Source organism: Xenopus tropicalis, chromosome 3 (assembly GCF_000004195.4).
Source record: "Xenopus tropicalis strain Nigerian chromosome 3, UCB_Xtro_10.0, whole genome shotgun sequence".
Classification (NCBI taxonomy): domain Eukaryota; kingdom Metazoa; phylum Chordata; class Amphibia; order Anura; family Pipidae; genus Xenopus; species Xenopus tropicalis.
Genome location: NC_030679.2, coordinates 117,936,728 through 117,959,978, shown reverse-complemented (window position 1 = coordinate 117,959,978; position 23,251 = coordinate 117,936,728). Strand labels below are relative to the sequence as shown.

General features: G+C 40.0%; 1 protein-coding gene across 1 annotated transcript in view; it reads right to left on the bottom strand.

Annotated features, from left to right (window-relative positions):
* Nucleotides 1-847: 847 nt before the first annotated feature.
* The window catches only part of glce (glucuronic acid epimerase), a 35,392-nt gene continuing 12,988 nt past the window's right edge, over nucleotides 848-23,251 (bottom strand). Inside the window, exons 2-4 of the mRNA XM_002932947.5 lie at nucleotides 8,741-9,312; nucleotides 5,389-5,628; nucleotides 848-2,723 (exon numbers count right to left, since the gene is read on the bottom strand). Of these exons, the coding sequence (XP_002932993.1) occupies nucleotides 1,699-2,723; nucleotides 5,389-5,628; nucleotides 8,741-9,299 (1,824 nt within the window). The 5' untranslated portion in view covers nucleotides 9,300-9,312 and the 3' untranslated portion in view covers nucleotides 848-1,698. The remainder of the gene's footprint in view (nucleotides 2,724-5,388; nucleotides 5,629-8,740; nucleotides 9,313-23,251) is intronic.

Genomic DNA, 23,251 nt, shown 5'->3' with positions numbered 1-23,251 from the left:
AAGGCTCTGCACAGAATCAGAACAAACGTAACTAGAAAAAACAATGCAATTAGAGATGTAACCAAAATGAATTGAAAAAAAAATTGCTCAGCATGTACCTGTGTATTAATTCTCACAGTGATCACAGGAGAAGCCAACAAAAAGTAAACAACGAAGCAGAGATCAAGGAAATTCAGGACAGTGTTTATAGATAATGCACACTCCGTAAACTTTTGCCATAAATAAAAAAATTGATTTAATTAAAAATTACTCTTCAGTCTCCCCACCCCCCCACTTTCCCAAAAATGTAGAAAACTAAGCATTTGAAAATGTGATCCACAGTAGTTTACCAGGACCACACGCAGCATTAGGGTGAAGACACATGGAGCTACTAGTAGCAGCTACTTTTTCACGGCTATTAAATCCCAGACAATTATTAGTAAATGATCAGCATTGTTTATTTTAGCAGCCACGACAAGTAGCTGCTACTAATAGCTCTGTGTGTCTTCACCCTTAGGGGCACAATTACTAATCCACAAATCCGAATCACGAATGGGAAAAAATCGTATTGGAAACGAAAGTTTCGGAAGATTGCAAATATCACGAAAATGCTTACGAAAAAATCGTATTAGTCACGATAATATCGTATTGGCGATTCGAAAGTCACGAAATTTTCGTATCGAACAATTGCAAACAGCGGTAAAACCTTTCCGATTTTTTCGTGCAAACGTCCGAAAAAGTCGTGCGCTGTACGAAAAAGTCGTGCGGACGCCCGAAAAAATCGGCAAAAATACGCTCGGAGCGTTCACATGAACGCTCGAGCGTTCATGCCTTTGTAAATGTGCCCCTTAGTCTACTAAATACTATACACTCTGGGGCAGAATCTTTGGAAGCCAGGAAACTAACTGATATGTATTCACATAGTAACAGGTCAGCTGTTAAAGTGCATTACACAGGATTCCTAGAATTCTGCTCTTAAAGGCAAAATATACTCAATATAAATAGGGTTTATCTTCCATTTTTCTCCTGTACACAGTAAAGAACAACATCCGGACTTAGTGTGAATACAGAACATTCCTCTTTTCTACAAATACATAGGCTCTGCCTTATGGTAAGGGGGTGGGCCAGCTAAAGCAGTAAGACAGTTTGCTCTTGTACAAAAGAAGATATACAGGAATAATCTGTCCATCTGTGCTGGTAGAAGCTATTGTCTCTATAAAAGAATAGAAATGGAAGAAAAACTCTACTTAATGCATGGGGGTATATTTACCCTTTTATATTAGTTATAGGATGGAAAGTCCAAAGAGAGTGTGCATGTGTAGAGTTGTTCTGGGTTTTGTTCAGTCCATGATGTCATTGATTGTTTTATTAGCTGGTTTATATGATTGTCAGCACAATATACCTTCCCCTGGAATCTCATTCATTAGTCCTATCAGTTCCCAATATTCATTTATTCAATGACATCACAGAGAGGACATGTTTTATAAAATAAAAAAAACAAAACAACTGCTCTTTGGAATTTGTATAAAAAGCCTCATCTGCTTCCAGCTTTTCAATGCCAAACTAATATTAGGTACTAGATCTTTAACCCTCCTTGTTCAAGGTGTGTTACAAGATCTCCAGGCGTGCAAGACAGAGAGGGAAGTATACTGGGCCAGGAACATCTGGCCACACTCAATGCAGCTTTTGGTTTCTAAAGCAATTTCTCGTCTCTCCCTTCTAGTTGTGCTTGGCTCTGCCCCCTTTCAGGTAGCTTTTCCAGCGTCGGATAAAGTCTCTAAATATTGGAGACCCATCCATACTTGCAAGTAGCTGCAGCTGGTTAATGTGAGTGGTGTGATAGTCCCAGCGGGCAAGGTTGGGGGCTGTGCCTAGCATAACGTGTCGTAAATCATAGATGCTCCCAGATCCTGTATCATAAAGAGGCAACATGGCACGGAGGGACTCCATCCCTCGTTCATACAGGAGCCTCGCCTCCTTACCCTGCTTCTCTCCTGCTGTTTCCTTTAGGTCATACAGACCAAGCAAAGCATAAATGAAGCCATTCAGAACAAAGGAGCTTGGGGTGGTGGGGTACTCTTCATACCAGTCATATTTGTTCATGAACACTGCTTTTACACCATGCTTTTCTGAAGGCAGTTTAAACGGAGCAGTGGCTCTGAGTGCAGAGTCCAGATAGAACTGTTCCTTGGTAAGAAGGTAGGCACGGACCAATGTAGATATTGCCTGCCCTTGAGCCATGGCAGAGTACCACCCTGGTTCCAGCGCCTTAAATCCATCTCCTAGCTTACGAGTCACCATTATTGGCCAGCCGCCTTTGGTGTCCTGATTTCTCACCAGCCAATCACTGGCAGCAAAAAAGGCAGCCGTGTGGGCGGTGGTTGATATGGTGACATTGTCTAAATAGCCACTGCCTTTCAACACAATCTGGACCACTTTCTTCGGCATGATCTTGGTCTGCTTTACAGCCTTTGTGTTGGACAGTCCCACACCCTTTTTGAGGTCTGTCACTAGATCACGTGTCAGCGTGCTCCAGGCTGTCCGCGATCCCAACCCATAAAAGACATCATGGTCACGGAATGCAATAAGCTGTGTATTGGTGATGTAGTGTACAGTAAAGATTTGGTTCTTCTCAGTAGTCTCCATTACCACTGAGATGCTGCCATTAGTTGTAAACTTCACATCCAGAGATAAGATAAAGTCCTTTATGTTTCCCAAAGTCAGTGAAGCCCCTTCTAAATTCTCTAAAAGAGACAAAACAGAGGTGGACAAAGTGAGAAGCTTAGACCCTTAGAGATTAGTACTATCAACATTATTAATGAGTGATAACAAAAGACAAAAACAGGGCAAAAGAGAAGGAAATAAAAACAGAGTAGTAACATGGAGACACACCAGGACCCTGGAAATGGGTATTATAGAAATCAATAGAATTTGTATTAGAGTTTGCATCAATTACCCCATTTTATCTCTCAAACCTCCCTCACATTCATGGGCAAAATATTATGCAAGCAAATACCATGTATTAAATAAAAGGGAATGTGTTAAATACTTTTTCAACATAAATGGCCAACCTAAAATCTATTCACGCAATAGGGGTCATTTATGACCCCACTGGTGCAAGAGCACTAAGGGAAGCAACAGCATGCCCCTTAGTGTTCATCTATGGAGCACTTGCGTCCCCCAGCTCAACAATGCGCTCTTCACAGTGCATTGGATAAAAAAATCTGGTGCTCAGTGAATAGCACAAGGACACCGCTTTTTTTGCACTTTGCACTCTGTGCGGGGCATTGTGAATGTCCCCCTAATATGTAAGGGATGCAGGCTAAATTTAGCCCCCTCAAGCAATTTTTAATGGAATGTATATATATATATATATATATATATATATATATATATATATATATATATATATATATATATATATATATATATATATATATATATATATATATATATATATATATATATATATATATATATATATATATATATATATGTGTATATGTGTATATGTGTATATGTATATGGTTGTTAATAGTACATTCTCTACTTGGAGTGGGGTCCCTCAGGGTTCTGTACTGGGTCCACTTTTGTTTAATTTGTTCATAAATGACTTAGGGGAGGGTATTATGAGTAATGTATCAGTGTTTGCAGATGACACAAAACTCTGCAGACCAGTCAATTCTATCCAGGATGTGACATCCCTGCAGCAGGATCTTGACCAACTGGCAATCTGGGCAGCTAAGTGGCAGATGAGATTTAATGTGGATAAATGTAAGGTCATGCACCTGGGATGTAAAAATATGCAAGCCCCGTATACCCTTAATGGGACTGCACTAGGCAAATCCATAATGGAGAAGGACCTTGGAGTCCTTGTAGATAATAAACTTGGCTGTAGCAAGCAATGCCAGGCAGCAGCTGCAAGGGCAAACAAGGTTTTGAGCTGTATTAAAAGGGGTATAGATTCATGGGAGGAGGGGGTTATTCTTCCCCTTTACAGAGCGCTGGTAAGGCCCCATCTAGAATATGCTGTTCAGTTTTGGTCTCCAGTGCTCAAACGAGACATTACTGAGTTAGAGAGGGTCCAGAGAAGGGCAACTAAGCTGGTAAAGGGTATGGAAAGTTTCAGTTATGAAGAAAGACTGGCCAAGTTGGGTCTGTTTACACTGGAGAAGAGGCGCTTAAGAGGTGACATGATAACTATGTATAAATATATAAAGGGATCATATAATAACCTTTCTAATGTTTTATTTACCAGTAGGTCCTTCCAACGGACACGAGGGCACCCACTCCGTTTAGAAGAAGGGAGGTTCCATTTAAACATTCGGAAAGGATTTTTTACAGTGAGAGCTGTGAAGTTGTGGAATTCCCTCCCTGAATCAGTCGTGCTGGCTGATACATTATATAACTTTAAGAAGGGGCTGGATGGATTCTTAGCAAGTGATGGAATACAGGGGTAGGGGAGATAGCTCTCAGTACAAGTGAGGGAATACAGGGGTATGGGAGATAGCTCTTAGTACTAGTTGATCCAGGGACTGGTCCGATTGCCATCTTGGAGTCAGGAAGGAATTTTTTCCCCTCTGTGGCAAATTAGAGAGGCTTCAGATGGGGTTTTTTTGCCTTCCTCTGGATCAACTAGTAGTTAGGCAGGTTATATATAGGCATTATGGTTGAACTTGATGGACGTATGTCTTTTTTCAACCCAACTTACTATGTTACTATGTGTATGTATGTATGTATGTATGTATGTATGTATGTATGTATGTATGTATGTATGTATGTATGTATATATATATATATATATATATATATATATATAAAGAAAAGCAAAACTGAACTGTTATTATATAGGTAAATATCTGAGATATCTGACAAGCATAATAGCTAGTAAAAGGAAGGAATGCACCAGTATTTAGAGGAGTCTGACACCCCAGTGACTAGAACATAATATAAAAAGCCCTTGCAACACAGAGACAGGAGTCATTTTCTTACTTTTATCTTTTGCTCCCTTAGTATAATTCTTTATCCTCATACTATCTAGCCTACCTATTTAAAAATCCTACTTATACTAAAAATGTAGAATGTTCACACACAAAGTAGTGACAGCTCAATTCACTCATTTTCATCTGAAGCATATTGCATGTGTCATGTGAATGTTTTGGTCTGGATTTCTGCTCAGTGGTTCTCTTCAAGTGAGAATTTCAGCATCAGACTATGATGTGCCACGTGCATGATCATTTAACCCTACAGTTGCTGACATTTTGACTCCAAGCTCTAAAACCGCAAATATCTCAAACCACTAAAAATAGAAAATATGTAAATTGCAAAAGCACTCACAGAAGCACTCTGGGCAAGCTTACACCAATTTTTTTATGTTACACGGCATGCGTTTAAGCATTGATTACTAACCTGGAACCACAAAATGTTTGACATGGCTGTTCTTGGTACTGTCAAACACAGTGGTGACAGACGCTCCTTTAGGGATTTTCCAAACCCCAGTCACTCCGCTCTTTTCATCTGCCTTCTCATATACTTCCACATGGGGGGGCTTCTCAGTCAGGTTTTTGCTGTAGTGGCTTAAACCATACTGTGCAATCTGAATTGGGTAAAAATATCCCTGTGGGCCCCACTGGGTGGATAATGGGACTCCTAGGAAAAAGAAATGATTTATAATAAAAACAGGTTGCAGATACCATATACACAGTACAACTATGATATTGGGATTTTGCCAGGATATTGTGAGCCGGTCACCTCTAATATCTAAGATATCAACATACATAAAATAAATATCGCATGGGTGCCCAAAGCATTCCTTATTTACACTGTGTGCATTAAGCTGATATTTACCACACACACCAAAACAACACACTCAAGCCCAAGAAACACTTCTAAAAAAAAAAAACCCATATCCAATTTATAACTGGATAAATAATAATATTTAATGGGAAATAACTTAGTTTAGACATACATCGAAACACCAGTCGCTAGTTGCAAAGGACTGCTTGTAGACTAGACAACAGGTTTCACCCCCTCGCACATTCTGTCTGGATGCAAGTCTGAGATAGATATATATAATATAAATATATCCATAAAGGCAAAAACACACCTACAATTGAGCAAGGCCTTCTGAGCAAATTTTAACATTGTTCTGGATTTTCACCTCACTATAAACATTTCTCTTCTATTTTCAACAGCAATAAGTTCAAGTTCAATCTGTGTAGGTTATTTTGCTGCCTTTTATAAGGATTCCCTGCACCCTTATACTACGCTTTGTACAGAGCAGACTCCTGGTGAGAGCCCCTCCCTAGAGTTGGTAAGGCCTGGCATTTGTATTTGTATGAATTTTTGCATAATATTATCTATTATATAACATTGCACGGCTCTAAATAAAATACATTCATACTATAAGGGAAAAATATATTTGTATATGAGGTTTAAACATTCCTTTTAAAGTGTCCATAAAAACATGCTGGCAAGTTACCGTGCATACTGAGTCTTTATCCGTTTATTAGAATGTATTTATAGGATCGGGAGCATTCATTACATACTGTAAACAAGTATGGATATTACGTATATTTTAATAAGCAACAAAAATGGTTTGTGTACACAGGGAGGAGCACACCCTATACAAGTCCAAATGCCCTTGGTGCAGGTCAAAAACAAAAATATAATAGAAAGAGTGCCGCACAAACAGGGACTTGATACAAAAGAAAAAGTGTTTTTATTGAAAACATTCCAACGTTTCGAGCACAACCAGTGCTCTTTCTCAGGAACAAACCTACAGACCATATCCCAACACCCACAGTAAATACCCCCACCCCATAAAACAGCCATAGTTATACAACCCGGATTCCAAAAAAGTTGGGACACTAAACAAATTGTGAATAAAAACTGAATGCAATGATGTGGAGGTGCCAACTTCTAATATTTTATTCAGAATAGAACATAAATCACGGAACAAAAGTTTAAACTGAGAAAATGTGCCATTTTAAGGGAAAAATATGTTGATTCAGAATTTCATGGTGTCAACAAATCCCAAAAAAGTATGTGTGCGGCTCACTGTCTGTATATAAAAATTATAATACAGGTATATTATATTCTGTTGCACTTGTGTTTGTACCTTTTGTGCTGTATTGCTTCTCCAGCAGTGTGATTCCCAGAGAGACAAGGAAAAGGAAATGTTTTTAGTGGATGCTAGCCAAAAGAAATAAAAGTGTGACCCTCTTATAACATGGAATGGGAATGGGACTTTGCTCTCTAAATCACTGTGATACCAAAGCCATTTGTTAATCGTGTACTTAATGCTGTGAATGAATCTTATGACCTTCAAAGGCTGATGATGTCTGGTGCATCTCTAATAACAGACCATTAAGGCCAGTGGCAGAAAAATGTACTTCAAAATGGATTTCATTTCCAACCTCATCATCTCTGCAGCAAAAAAAAAAAAAAAAAAAAACAGGTTTTGGTGCTGCTATATTGCTTCACTATAGGAAAACAAGCCATTTGTATGCACTGATGCCACAGCTTTTTAAAAGGAAGAAGTATGTCTCTCACAAATGGAATTGGACCTGCTTTAAATGACTGTAAAGACAACTACAACATACCATGAAAACTAGTAATATAGGGGAAGGAAGATTTACCTGGTAAGTTGTATTTGCTTTCTTGAAGTGTGTGTGTGTTCTACTAATATACTGTTTATTTGTGTCCATGAGCTTTCCAGAATTATTCCCTTTGAAGCCAAAGTCTGCTCTAAAATCTGCAGACATCTCCTACAGAAACAGCTATGTATTCTACAGCCAGGGTCACGCCCACAAACAAAAGCTTAGCACATATGACCTGCGCTAACACACACATGCAGAGGGACAAACTGCATGATTCAATAAACTAGATACTGGGGAAATTCAGAACACACACACAGAATTTTTTAAATTTGATGATGACCTTCCAAATTCATCTCAGAAAGACATCAGCCATAAGGATATTAAGTTTGGTCACTGAAATAGTCAGCATAAGGCTATAAAAATGGATCAATAGGCTGAACCTAGTTGATCTTGGGCTTAAAGGAGCAGTATATTCCCTTGTTTGACACAAGTGAAATTAATAAGCTTGTGTTAAACTTTTTGGCTATTGTTTTAAACATTAAAAATTCTTTTTCTTCAGCTAAACAGAGCAAAGAAGGAAATGTTACTCCATGTTTGATCCTTCTAAGGTAGATAATTAGATTACCAGTGTAAAGACTGTCTTCCTGCGTAATGGACTCCTGCAAAGAAAACAGTCACAACAAAAGGTATTTAGGGAGGGTGTTGTATACTACTAATCTAATTATTTAGCTTGGGAGGACCAAACATGGAGGAGCTTCAGTTTCCCCTATTTAGCTCACGTTGGTGGCCCTGGCATGTGTTTTGAGGTACTTCCACTCAAGAGTTTAAATCATTAAAAAAAAAAAAAAAAAGGCACCTGGCCTTTTTATGAAATGTAGAAAAGTTCACCCTCAGCTCAGTCTCAATTATACAGAATGTTTCTCCAGCAAATAGAGATGATTTTAGCTATTTAGCTGAAGGGTTAAGGCAATTTTCTCCCCTAAACAATTTGGAAGCTCAGAGCTGGCAAGAATGATTCTATCCAATGGCACACCAGTCATTTCTCTGAGTCACCAGTCATTACCTGAGAATTAACAAACACAATATTTCTTACTGGCAAGGTCATGTGAGGAGAAAAAAAAACAAACAAACAGTGATCATATATTAAAACGCTGCATTACCTTCTACTCCACTGATGCACTTTACCCGGTCTCGGACTTCCACATTATATCCTTCAAACGACATAAAAACCCCATCTGGATGATAAGGTCCACGTTGTGCATATACTTTAGAGTAGCTATGGGAAAATTCAAATCGTTCAAAGCCATCATATTGAGCAATTTTTCCATAAACCTCAAAGTATTTCTCCACCCAGGAGAAGGGCATGTACACTTCCGTCCCCTCTTTTCTGCATCGTACAGTTTGCTCTTCATTAATCATGCAATCTATCTCCTCATACTTCTGCCCTGTCCCTTTACTCCCCACCAAAGGGGGAGCCTTTTGCTGTTCCTGGGGAGATGCCTCCTCAGATCGGAGAGGACCGTTGGCTGCATTGCTCTCTGAAGCTGCTGCCCTCTTATCTAAGCTGTCAACTCGAAGACCTGCTTGAGGATCCCATGGCAGATTTGGAGTATGGTCATTGGAAGAACATTTATTCCATAGTAAGACCGTCACGAGGGTGAAGAGAGAACAGATAAAGATGAGAGTCTTATAGTTGACTCGGGCTGCCAAGCAACGCATGTTCAAACCATACCTAGAGGTGAGAAGAGCAGAGTAAACATTTTTTATTTAAATATTATTTAAATTTTGTATAACATTATTGCTTATACAAATGAATATTGAAAGGCGCACACAATAGCAACACGAGCTGTGATCCTCTACATATCGGTAAAGTTGCAACCCCTTGGCTGGACCTGTGGCTGGTGGTAGGATTTTTAATAGTTTAACAACCTCTGGAGGTCCACTGGCTGTCCACCCCTCTTCCATGTTAAAAAGATGCCAAGCAAAGGAAAGCTCATTGTGGAATTTACGTCCATCATAGACACAGCTTGAATCATGCAATGTTTTCTGCTCACAGCCCAACAGTGCTTATTAACATGGCTGCCTTAACACTACAGAACACAGTGATAGGGACAAAAGGTATAAGGAAAAAACTAATAGCAACAGCTATTGTGTTGGGTAGAAAATTCTACTTTCAACCCATCTAGACCTTCAAGTGAGTTAACGGTTTGAAATCTAGGGCTTCTCCTACAATGGTGCTGGGCATAATGTTCCTATGGGACATGAGCTAAATTCCTTCAGCTGAAAACAATGAGAAGCAGAACTAGCGCACAGCGGCAGCTCATTAAATCACTATGTCTGTTCCCCGAGGAGAACGGTTAGCTGTAGATGGTAGACCCTCTTTGAAGGGAAAAATATCACTGGGAAATGTGCTTCCCACATACTAATTGGCTCCAAATGTATCCGGAGATAGAGAATGCTACAGAATGTGCCTTCCCCAGATACTCAGAGAAAGCACCAAGCAAATCTGTGCTCTGAAGAATTGGCCAACTGCTTGTTGCCTTTGAAGTCAGATGTAAAGGAAAAGGGCTCATACTGGCCTTGTGGGATGAGCAGTGAACTTTATTTTGAGCAAAAGAAAAACCTTATTTTGTGAGTTTTTTTAAATAGCTTGTGGTTATCTTTAGCTTGATGGATTCAAGGCAAAATAACATTAAATCATATAGTCATACATAGTCAAGTTATTTATGTACCTTTCAAACAAGGTGCTTCTTTTCTCTACTTCCCTCTGCACAGATTGGGTGTTCTGCAGTGCTATACAGACAATGGGGCTTGGGGCACTTGCCCCTGCTTGCACTCACTAAAGATACTGTATCACTGTTTGCCTTGATACAGGGCTGTTTGACTGGAGGACTGTGGGCTGGGTGTGGCTCTACAAGAGAATTTCTATGACCATCCAGCATGTCCAAGATCTCCACCATGCCTGGATCTGTGGGTACTAGCAAATGCCAGAGGGGCTACACTAAGATTCCATAGACAGTCACTATTTATTTGGCTGGTGGGGGGGCTGTTTGGGCCTCTGTGTACGTGAGATACCAGGGCCTATTTTGAATCCTAGTCCAGGCCTGATCTCCACAGACCTCTTTCTGTGACACCGAAACATGGGAATCAACAGTATATCAAAACCTAAAGTTGTTTCCTAAACATGACAATATTTTGGCAGCTGAAGATTGGAACACAACATGAGAATTCATTATAAGTCCAGACTAGCTTACAACAAATTGTACAAGTTGTTACAACAACCACACACGTTATCCATAAGAAGATAAAGAGTGACAAGAGTGACCAAAAGGACACTGGTCCAATTGGATGACTTTTAGGAGGTGGAAGTACCTGCCATTTCCTTTTCACCAATGTTCCCTGAGAGATGTGGGTGTGAGTATTCACAAGTTTTGGCCCTAGCATGCACAATTATGTAGCGCACAAGAAATGTTGTAGATACCCGTGGGTTTGGAAAGTGTGGAGTCTTTTGAAAATTTAAGGGAAGACTGCCTTTGGATAGTGACTGGCCACAAAGTTGTGTGCCCAGCATATAACCCACTGCAGCTAAATAGTTGTACATTTCTTTTGCAATTTCTACACAGCTCTGAACATGAGGACTTCTATTGGTCTGTTTCGGATTTCTTAAGATGTGGAAGGATTTGCTCAGGCCTGGACTTGCAATCTGTGGATTCTGTAAGATGCCACATAGGCAGTCACTATTTAGTTTTCTGGTGGGAAAGGGGGGGGGGGGGGGTTGTTTGCTTAAGTGTACTTGAAACAGCCCTGGGAAGAAAAAAAAATATATACCGGTATATGTCACAGTAAATCAGCTGTACAGTTGTACAGATATAGAGGTGATTTTGCCCATACTGCTCTACTTTTACATGAATGATCTATGAAAAACCTGAGCCATTCACAGGAGGTTTCCCAGCCAAGAGCTTTTTCCACACTCCAACGCAGCAACAGCATTGAGCAGATTTCCCAGCATCCCAAACCCACACACATTCCCAGTTCATTCTGAGAGTGGGAGCAAGGCACAGAGATATTGTACTCTGACCAATATTAATTCATTGTGCGGCATATATCCTAATATATAGGCAGCTATAAGTACAGTGCAAGGAACATAGGGTCCTGCCCACTTATAAATCTAGGCGCACATCTACAGATATATTCCTAGAATTAAAATGGATATATTAAATCTATGCAGGACTCAAAAACGATATTAGAATAAATACAATACTGCTGTGTACTATCCTTACTAGAGAACCTGTGTTTCCCGATCTAATTTGGCATGCAAAGAATAAAAGGGAACATAATTCAAACACAGCACTTTGCCTAATAAAAAATAAAACAAAAACCAATTTTAAGCAACTTTTAAAGCATATACATCAATTACACACTTATTATTATTAGATGTACATAGAATTTTGCAGTACATGTTCAATATTAAAATAATAATGACAGTGAATCAGTGCCCAAATACACACTGGATTATACCATCTTGTGATGAAGGGCATGTGCAGGCTGTGCAGCATTCATTTAAGCTTGTAAAGCAAGTCAGAGCAATATTCTTTTCTGCACAATATTAATACCGGCACCCCCACCTGTGTGATAGAATAATACATCATAAGCATCAAAAAGATATCTCATATGTAGGAATGTCGCAGATCAGAATACTTCTCATGATCTGAGCATCTCTTTAAAATGTAAATTAAGGATTTAGAGCTTTTTGGCAACCACAATCCAAAATAACCCCTCAGTGTTGCTAAGCTACAGTAAGACACCTAGCAAGGGGGCAGCTCCTAAAAAAAAAATGTCAGAATCATAGCTGTAGACTTGACACAGAAATCCATATTTTCACATACGGATGTGCCAAAAACAAACATTTTTCACTGATGGCACTTCATACGAGAAAGAAGGACCAGGCTTGCTAAAGGATATAGTAAAAATTGAATATATTGGCTAGAAAACCATTTCAATACCATGGGGCCGATTCATTAAAACACGAGTTAGAATCCCAAATAGGAAAAATTTGGATTGGATACAATAATTTCTGAAGATCGCAAATATCATGAAAATGATTACGAAAAAATCGTATTAGTCAAGATAATATCGTATTGGCGATCCGAAAGTCACAAAATTTTCGTACCGAACGACTGTAAACAGCGGCAGAACCTTCCTGAATTTTTCTCACAAGCGTACGAAAAAGTCGCGCAAGCGCGGAAAAAATCAGCAAAAATACGCTCGGATCGTTCGTGTCTTAATAAATCTCCCCCCTACTAGTATAATCTGTCGGCTACACATGATCCTCCATCAAAGCTCTGCTAATGTCCTGTTAACTGCATTTCAAATTCAAAGAGGAATACATTACCAGGTGATATAAATACCAGGGCTGGGTAATAATAGGTCTATAATGCATATAACAAAAGTATGTTATGTCCATAAATAAAGAGCTTATTGATTTCTAAACAGCAGATCCCCAGTGGACTGTGCCCACTACAGAACCTAACGTCATTTTACAGGTGTTTATATAGTCCAGTGGTGGAAATAGAAAATGGCTGAAGGGAATTGTCCTTGGCTTGTGCCCACTAAGAAAAGGGCCCACCAAGCGATTCTCGGTTACTATGGCAAAAGGTTTTCCTGTTAAAAGAAACTCTGCCGCAAATGGCTCTTCACCAGGCTCATCTAAATAACCTCACTGTATATTGCAGATCGTACTGACAGCATAAAATGTGCACTTAAATGTACTCCTCCATTCTCATTTGAATTTCATATTCACTTCATTAACTAAAAGCTCAGTGGGGGAAGGATGATGTGGTAACTGTAACACTACACACCCAAAGTCATTTAACAGACTATACCAGTAAACAGTGTACACTACGCACACTACTAAAAGGATATATCAGTCCATGGAAGCATGCATAGGAAAGGACTAGATGAAACAGTTTATGCCCCCTCTATTAACAAATAAAGCACTGCTATCATGGCGCCATGTTAAATTTTAGCATGCAAAGCATTAAAACGAGGCATGCATGGTGGTAATGTAAGTAAGTAAGTAACAGTGCAGTAATCCTGACTGTTACTATGCTGGGGGAAATGTGGATTGGAGGGAGGCTATATGCATTCAGTGGATGGCTGTCTCTGCACGTCCTGCCTGGGACTACCACTGCACAGGGAAACCATAACACCTACCTACCACTCTCTACCACTGTATTTGGTGCACTATTTACTAAATCTGCAGGGCAAAGTGAGGTATAATAAATGAACTCCTGTATACCCAAGATTTTTGTTAAAAGGAAAACTAGACCTAACATAAGTCTCTATAAAAATATATTGAATACAAATATTATTTCCATAAAAATATACTTATTTAATCATATGTACACACACAAAATATGTTAGGTCACAGCAGCCAGTTAATGGATAATGTTCTGTCTTTGCTCCCACACTACTTCCTGTTACAGTTAGAGCTGCATTTTTTCCTGTCAGATCTCTGAGGGAACACACAGCCCATCACAACATGGTGGCTTAAGGGAAAAGATGTAAAAGGGCAATATTTACTGATTTATATATTCCAGTTTGGCAAGACTCTTTAATAGGCTGCTTTATTTCTGGCCATGTGATCTCTGAGGGAGCACACTGACCATCACAAAATGGTGGCTCAAGGGAATAGATCATTATATTCCAGTTCGGTAAGATTCTTCAATAGGCCACTTAACATGATATAATTGATCTGCTGGCTAAGTATTCATTCCGCATGTAATGTTTTCAGTCATTTCAATAGTAGGGTTAATTTTAAAAAAAAAATCTCAGAGTTAAGAATTTAAAGCACTTATGACAAAGCACAGAGTAACGTGTTAGCCATTAAATTCATATAAACAGCACGATGTTCCTGCTCTGATGCAGCAGAGATGCCAAGGTGGCATGCCCTTCTCAGCAGGGACAGACTAATACAGAGATGATATGCTGCAGGCATCCTGTGATCCTCAGGGAATTTTCTCCCTGACTGCGGAGAGACATATAATCAGCAGGCATGACACTTGTTACAATCACCCCCGGCTGGATAATCACTGTTCTGCTGCTGCTGTCTGTCTATCTTCCCTTTCCTAAACACAGAGGGCACAGCTCAATCCCCACTAAATCTGGTGGGTAAAGCAGGATCTAGGCAGGTGATTTTTATGCACCTGTATACAGTGGGACAACTGATTTTGTTGGGCTTTGCCCGTAAAAGGTTTGTCAAACCACTCTGTTGTAAAGCAGCATTATGCCGTTAAAGGGACAGTATGGGGGGGAGTGGAACACTGTAGAGACTAGAATTGAACTGGTACTCCAAAACGCCAATGAACAGGTTGCAGTGTAAAACTCTAGGCTTTTTTGTTTATTGTGACCCCAAAACTAACATTCCCTTCCCAATGCTAAAATATGAATGCTACCATTTTCTAAACTGTACTGTTATTTTGATACCAAAGTCTGAGAAAGTCTAGAGAAAAAAAAATAAAGATTTAAACAAAATGATAGTTCAGCTTAAGTGAGTTTTTATGGAGTCATACAAGGTGTTGGGGGAGGAAACTTCCTTGCCTTTAAGAGGGGGAGACAGCTCACAAAGTGACCATATGTCCACTGGGCAACTCAGAGGATAGTCTGCAGGATTAAGTATCAAATCTGCTGTGAGCGAACAACGAACTGCCCAACAAAACCTACATGACAAGTGCAGCTACTTTTGCTGATGCCTGCATTTAATATTCCATCCTAGCTGTGTGTTTATGCACACATACACCAGATAACAGCGCCAGTGCATACAAATATAAATGTGCAGTGTACAAAACTATTTGTATGCACACACATAATTCAGCATTGGTTCAGAGCCACCACGCAGCCAGAAAAAGCATGCACAAAAGATAACTTACTGTGCACACAGCCTACAATAAATTAAAGGGCACATTGCCCGCTGAGGCAACAAGATTTATAGTAACAATATCTGACAGGGCCATCCATCTAGAAGTCCAGGGGCCAGATGTGTCCCCTCAAGCAGGTTTATGGCTCTTGGGCTGCCCAAGCACTTACAAACTGTGTCAAAATCATATCAATATCAGATGGGAAAAATTGAGTGAAAGGATACACTTACACAACATCATTTTCTTCCAGACAGCACAGTATTATATGCTTTGAACTGGAGCAACACTACTGACATTTCGACTAAGCAGCTACACATGAAAGAACTGTCCCGGTTATATACTGGGAATTAAAAGCAAAGATAAATGAGTTGCTGTGGAAACTTTACATTCAAGTCTCTTCGCCTTCTAATTTTGATATAGTACACTCCTTATAATGACTTATTTCAAAATGAGTTTTTTTTTACCATTTTTTCTAAAATATACTTTTTAAAAATGATTTTGTTATTTTCAGCCTTCTTATGTAACAGTTTAGAGAGTTGGAAACTAGAGCTGCTACTTGGAAACATGACAGGGGAACAAAGTAACTTTAAAAAGTTGAAACGTTGTAATCGTTTGTTTTGTACTACTTAAAAACAAAAGAGGTTGTACTCCTTTAAATTATCTTTTAGTATGGTGTAGAGCAGCGTTTTTCAACCGCTGTTCCGTGGCACACTAGTGTGCCGCGAGATGTTGACTGGTGTGCTGTAGGCAGGGCCGCAATTTTTACTTTCAAATAATAAAATAAAATCCGGGCCCTGTCATTGGTTGCGCCCCATGTGTACGGGTGACGTCAGTACGCACGGGGCGCAACGTTATAAAAGGGCCTGTGTGCGGTCTCATGTAGGCAGAAGTGCAGAGGCGGCGCGCGTGAGGGGAAGATGCTGCTGAAGCCGCCGAAGAGCAGAAGTAAAATGCTGCTGGGCACCAATGTATTAGGGGGGGCCACGGGGCACACTGACTTATGGGGGCACTGCTGCTGGGCACCAATGTACTAGGGGGGCTGGCTTTTGGCACCAACGTACTGGGGGGCACTGCTGCTGGGCACCAATGTACTAGGGGGGCACTGCTCTTGGCACCAATGTACTAGGGGGGCACTGCTGCTGGGCACCAATGTACTAGGGGGGCACTGCTCTTGGCACCAATGTACTAGGGGGGCACTGCTGCTGGGCACCAATGTACTAGGGGGGCACTGCTCTTGGCACCAATGTACTAGGGGGGCACTGCTGCTGGGCACCAGTGTACTAGGGGGGCACTGCTCTTGGCACCAATGTACTAGGGGGGCACTGCTGCTGGGCACCAATGTACTAGGGGGGCACTGCTCTTGGCACCAATGTACTAGGGGGGCACTGCTGCTGGGCACCAGTGTACTAGGGGGGCACTGCTGCTGGGCACAGAGTTAAATTTTTTAACATTTTCTAATGGTGGTGTGCCTCGTGATTTTTTTCATGAAACAAGTGTGCCTTTGCCCAAAAAAGGTTGAAAAACACTGGTGTAGAGCAGCGGTTCTCAACCTGTGGGTCAGGACCCCTTTGGGGGTCGAACAACCCTTTCACAGGGGTCGCCTAAGACCATCGGAAAACACACATTTCTATTTGAATTGGTCTTCATTTTTTTATGGTTTTTGAAGTATTTAGCTTTTTATTCTAATATATATGTAAATAATTTTTATTATAATATATTATTATAAACTCTCCAGTTTGGAATTTTAGCAGCTATATGGTTGCTAGGGTCCAAATTACCCTAGTGGTTTGACTGAGAAACTTGAACATGAATAGGAGAGGGTCTAAACAGAAAGAAAAGTCATAAGTATCAATAACAAAGAAATCGTTGCCTCACACATTCGTTTTTTTTGGCTGTTGGGGTCAGTAAATCATGTTTGAAAGCTAGAAAGAACTCTAGAAGAAGAGGAAAGCAAATAATTGAAAAATGATAACTTTTCAATTGGTCTTCATCCTTTATTTTTTTAAGAACTGGCCATGCTATAAACATACTAAAAGTTAGTGAACCACCCTTTAACAGCACCTAAGCCTTGCAGGTCTGGCTTGTTGTGCAGAGAAGTTCCTTTACCCTTTCCTGTGGTAAATGTAAAGGAGGAAAAGTAATACAAACAGAAAACCTATTCCTGGCCAGGCTAAATACAACCTGGTTAAGAGCAAATATGAAATGGCTTTATGTTGTCAAAACAAACCCAAAGCAGGACTGTTAGTCCTCAGTCACTCCAATTTATATGCAAGTACAGATGGAACTACATCTTATACATAAAATTATGTCTCAAGGGTCTCATGGCACACTTTAAGGGAGAAGGAAAGTCATTTTGGCATTTTACTGCCACTAGATTTTCCACGTTAGTGCCATCTAGAACACTATATTTATTCTGCAGAAAGCATTACCATACCCGAGTAAAGAGCACCGCAGCTGCCATTTTATATAGCTTCCTGCAGCAGCTCTAGCCATTATAGCTCAGATCACACATTCCCAAAGGAAGGGGGATTTTTCCGAGAGAGGAAGTCAGATACCCTAAGAACATGTTTACAAAAAAGGAGACCAGAAATCCTGTGTTTCTTTTGATAAAGGACTCAGTGCAGCTTTTCTGTGAGTGCTTATAGCTGTATTTACATAGACCTGTACCTGTCCAGAGTATCTGCAACCAACTGATCCCAGTTCCTTTGTCAGTTCCCACGAAAACCCAAATACGTACTGGTTACAAGTTATCTTCTGATGTAAGTGATACAAGAATGTTTATGTGCTTGTGAAAGAATCACTATGCTGGCTATACAAAGGCCAAGATTAGCCAACAGTTACTATTATCCAACCGATGTGGCAGAATCACCGATATGTTTCCATAGGTTTCTGGCTAAATTGTGTGAGTTAGCTTGGTTCATCTTTTGCCCAGTGACTAAACTGATACATATAAAAGTGCAGGAATAGGAGATGTAATGCTTGCAAAAGTATCATTAGATTATACCTGATTACTGAATGGGGTGGATCAGGTCAGGCCAGTGTAAATCTGAGAATAAGATGGAGTATATTTTCTCACTCTGTTGTACAATTCAGACTGAACATCACATATTTCTTACCATTAATTCTCTTTAGTTGGTCTTTCCATCAGCTTTCTCAAAAAAACAAGGCCACTTCCATTTGCTAGTACAGAGATAAGCCATCCTTCTAGCTAATGAGCCGCCCCAACAATAAGTGCAGGCAAATGTTACACCCTATCATTAATCGAATGATTAAATCTTTCACAGAGTGGAGGAAGGCGGCAGTCGTGCGTACAGCCATTAATTTCCAATGGAAAAACATTTACACATTACTGGAAGAGAATGACTCTTTAAATCACTAACCAAAACAGGGCTTATTGATCTTCTGTAAAGTGAGCGTATTGGCAAAGCAGTTTCGAGCAGCCATTGAAATTCTACAACAGTGATTTAAACTGTATTGCCCGTGGTACTGCAACTTCCTGAGAGAGAGGAGCCAATGCAACTCAGAGAGCTGAAGGGTGAAGACTGATTAAAAACCTGCACACAGCTCAGCTTTTAGCAGCCGACCTAACTCAGTCTTAACAATATTTTCCCAAGAGCCTTATTATTAACTTTCTTTCTCTCTGGAAGCTGCCATGATAATTTGGACCATTGTACCACTCTCTTACTTGATGGAATACAATCTAAACCAAAACTTTAGCTGGCTTTACAGCAACAGTCTGTCTCATTTGGGGAGGCCACCAAACGAACAGACCTTAGCCCTATTTAGCTTTACACCTGGGGTGACTGCAGCAATTGAATTATAACGGGGACCTATGCAGTCCTACGCCAGTGTTATCCTTGTCTTATGGGATTTTTAAACTGCTCAATAGATATCTGTGGCCTTCTTAGGCAATACAATGTAGGCCCCCCATGTACAACAACTTATATTGGCCACCATAAATTGTGCTGAAGCACATACAAAATCTGCACAGGTCTATGTTCTACTGGTTTAGAACATTGCTTTTGTAAACTATTTATCTATTTCATATTTTATGTGCCTCTAGTTATCACTGGGTTTGTTGACAGAAAGTAGAAAATAAGATGGGGAGCTACTGAAGGCATCTTTAAGGGCACTGAAGCCCAAAACTCAGGTGTCTGGACTGATTCTTTGTTGAGTTCAGTTTTCCACATTAGTGGGAAGCAGCTTGTTGTGGGGATTTATCACGATCAGTGCATAATGTTCCAAGGGAGACACTACTGCTTTCCTCTGTCAAGGAGCTGACTAGATGGATGTACACAAAAGGAGATGTGCATAGAGTTTTAAATTTAAGGTCTCCAGATAAAAGAATTTCACAGTGAATGAGCCAAGACAGACAGAAGGATGGCACAGAGACCATTCCATGCACAATAAAAGGAGAAAATGAAAAAGCTAGAAACACTTTCTACTCTCCCATGTTTTAGCAGAACAGAGCTGAAAATCGGTGTGATATTCCTGAATTATTTATAGCTAAAGAGAATAAGAAGCCTCAGCACAAAGAAGCATAAACAGATATAGATCAAACAAGTGAACTTATACAGGCTGCCTAAAATGCATCCCTTTCCAATCATCTCTCTAACAGGCGAAAGGCCGGAGACCAATTATGTCTCAAGGTATGTCAGGAAAAGAGTCCCTCACACAGCAGAGATTGGTCCCATCCATCACTAATCACAGTAAGTTCCTGGATAAATAGACTATTTGCCTTCACTTCACTAGCTCTGCTTCTGCTGCTGGAAATGACAACCTGGGATTTCATTAAACCCATCCTGCTATTTAGACTTTTTCTTTAACAGGGATATAGTCTTAGTTTATGGAGCTCGACCTGCATCATCTCACACACAAAAGGAGAATTAAAGAAAAACAAAGAAATAGGTTATGTTTCTGTGTTCTGTACCAGCCCAAGGTCCCACAGTCCCTTTAGCAGTGAGGATCTGTGCCCCTAGTATCTCCACAATTTTCTTTTTAGCAGATTCACAGCACATGGCCTGGGTTTAGGATTGGACTTACCATATGCAGGGTATTTAGAATATAAAAGTTACAATACAAGACTAATTAGAAATGAATTCATATTCTCATTACCACTGCTCAGCAACCAGTGCATTCTGCATCAGAATGTAAAGGCCCATAGCACAAGCTTCTATGACGGACAAATCTCATTTCCTGCTTGATGGTTTCAGACAACCCTTAAACCTGACAACTCAACAGCTGCCCAGAAGATACTGAGCATGTGAAGCATCACTGACACACAATATAGGCCCTAACAAGATCCAAGATGGTGAGCTCCTGTGGACAACATTATTGTTATCGAACTACCAAATCTATGCACTAGTAGTAGACATTCATATTATAAGCAGGATTTCTAGCCATATTCATTTTTAGACTTCAACTTAACTAAAAATGTAAACTTCCAAAGCAAATACACAGACGCAACTTGTAAATTTACAATTTAAACCGTTTTAAACAATAGGAATGATTCAGCCTTAATTTGTACTTGGGCTAATTAAGAACACTGCATAAATTAAGTCTATGTGCCAATGGGCCATTTCCAATCTCACAATGGGTTTTTTTTTTGTCAACCAGACCACAGTTCGTTTCATGCGGTAACTTCATCTAAATGTGTTAACATTTCCCATCAGTTTAAAGGACAAGTAAAATGAAATGAACTGTGGGTGCCAATGTGTTAGACACCCCCCAACACTAACCTTAGACCCCCCCCTAGTTCCTGTGCTTCTGCCTGCTGAAAAGTGCACTGGCCCAGTGTGCTGCTCCTGGCAACCTAAGGTAAGTGATGATGTTCACTGGGAGGTGCCTAAAACATTGGCGCCCCCAGTGAATTTCCCTTTGCTTATCCTTTAAAATTAAAAAATAAAAAAAAAAGCAAGTAAGCAAGAAGGGATGATAGTTCTTCTGCTTGCCTGTAGTAGATAATGTAGTGTAATGTGTAGAGCACACAATGCAGTGCCGCAGTAGTGCTGAACACTAACACCACTTTTGAATAAATGTGTTTAACTGCTTGAACTAGTCAAACACATTCTGAAGGACTAACAAATCAATAAATGTGTCAGATTGCTAAAACTGGCATGGCTGCCAAGAAGAAAACTTTTTACAACACTTAAAGGACATGTAAACCCTCCACAAAAATGTTATAACTGCCTCTTTGAAATCTTTATACCTGCCCCTCAGGCAGCACCCCCTTAATCATTTAGGATTCCTTCTCTAACCCACTTGTTCCCTTCCCCCTGGAATTTACTTTGGATGTTGGCTACTGAGCATGCTCAGTTCTTCTCAGCTTAGATTACTCATCTTAGAACAAGCCCTCCAAGTCTAGCAACCAATTAGGAGATGGCATTGCTGCGCTAACTGTCTGCTCCTATTTTTTTTATCTCCTAACCACCCTCTGAGCTCAGCTTAATCATTACAGTGCTCAATCCAAGTTCTGCCTGTGTAAGCCTGCATTCTGCATTGCATAGACTTTACAACGCACATGTTGTTTGCAAATGTAAATGTCACTTATAGTGTCAGAAGGTAAATGGCCGCCAGGTGAAAGGTGCTATTTGTTTTAGACAAATGTGATCCCGTTGGCAAGCACAGGGGACATATGCAGTATAAATGTTGCAGTTCCAGTGGGGAAGATGTGCCCATCTTATATACATGGTAGGAGAATGTAGGGTTTACATGTCCTTAAAGAAGGATTTCCAGCAGATCTAGTTCCTAAGCACCCAGTGTGATATATGATAAACCTGCCTATAGATATATTTATATAATCTCTCCAGCTACTTGAATTAAAATTAATCTTTTTACTAGAAATGTAGAGAAGATATGCTTTAAAACAGAAACATTACAGAGCTTTGCCGTAAAATACAAAATAAAATCTTAATAGATATACAGATAGCCCTAACTGTTCGAGAAAGACCTCTTGCAGACATTTTCATCGTATGAAATTAACGCACAGCCAATTTCAGCGTTATAACCCCTTAGTGCCCATAAAAATATACGTTTTACATAAAAGTATTACAATATTACATAAAACTTACTGATGTGTTTTAGGTCTCATATAGCTATTTCTATGTGAGTTCAGTAGGAGCTACTCGTTGCATGGTAAATCAGATCCAGCAGCTCACAAATGGCAAACAGGGATTCTTCCGACGTGGCATGGATGTGAGAGAGTGCAACTGCACGCATTCTAATCTTACTAGTGCCCTAAATGTGCAGCATTACTCAACTCTGGGGCGTCTGCAAGTGTTTCCACTTGCACTAAAACATTAATGCAATCGTAGTGCGGCCAGCAAGTGGAAATACACACAATATCACTTAAAAATCGCATCTGACTTCAATAAAAGTCAGTGAATACAATGTCAGATGTAAGGTTCTATCTGACTAGCCATTTCCATAAACTGAAGTGGAAATCTAAGCATGTCCTTCGGATAGTAATGGGGAGAGGCAGCATTTAAACAATCAGATTTAGATGATTATATGCTGCTTTCATCCTGTAAGTGCCACAATTATGTGATCTTTATTTACAAATCTGATAAAAGGACAGATGTGCCCCCAGGGACTTACAAGCCTAATATTTCTATTGTACAGGTATGGGACCCGTTATCCAGAATGCTTGGGACCTGGGATTTTCCAGATAAGGGATCTTTCCGTAATTTGGATCTCCATAACTTAAGTCATATATATAAATATTAAACAAACCTAATAGGCTTGTTTTGCCTCCAA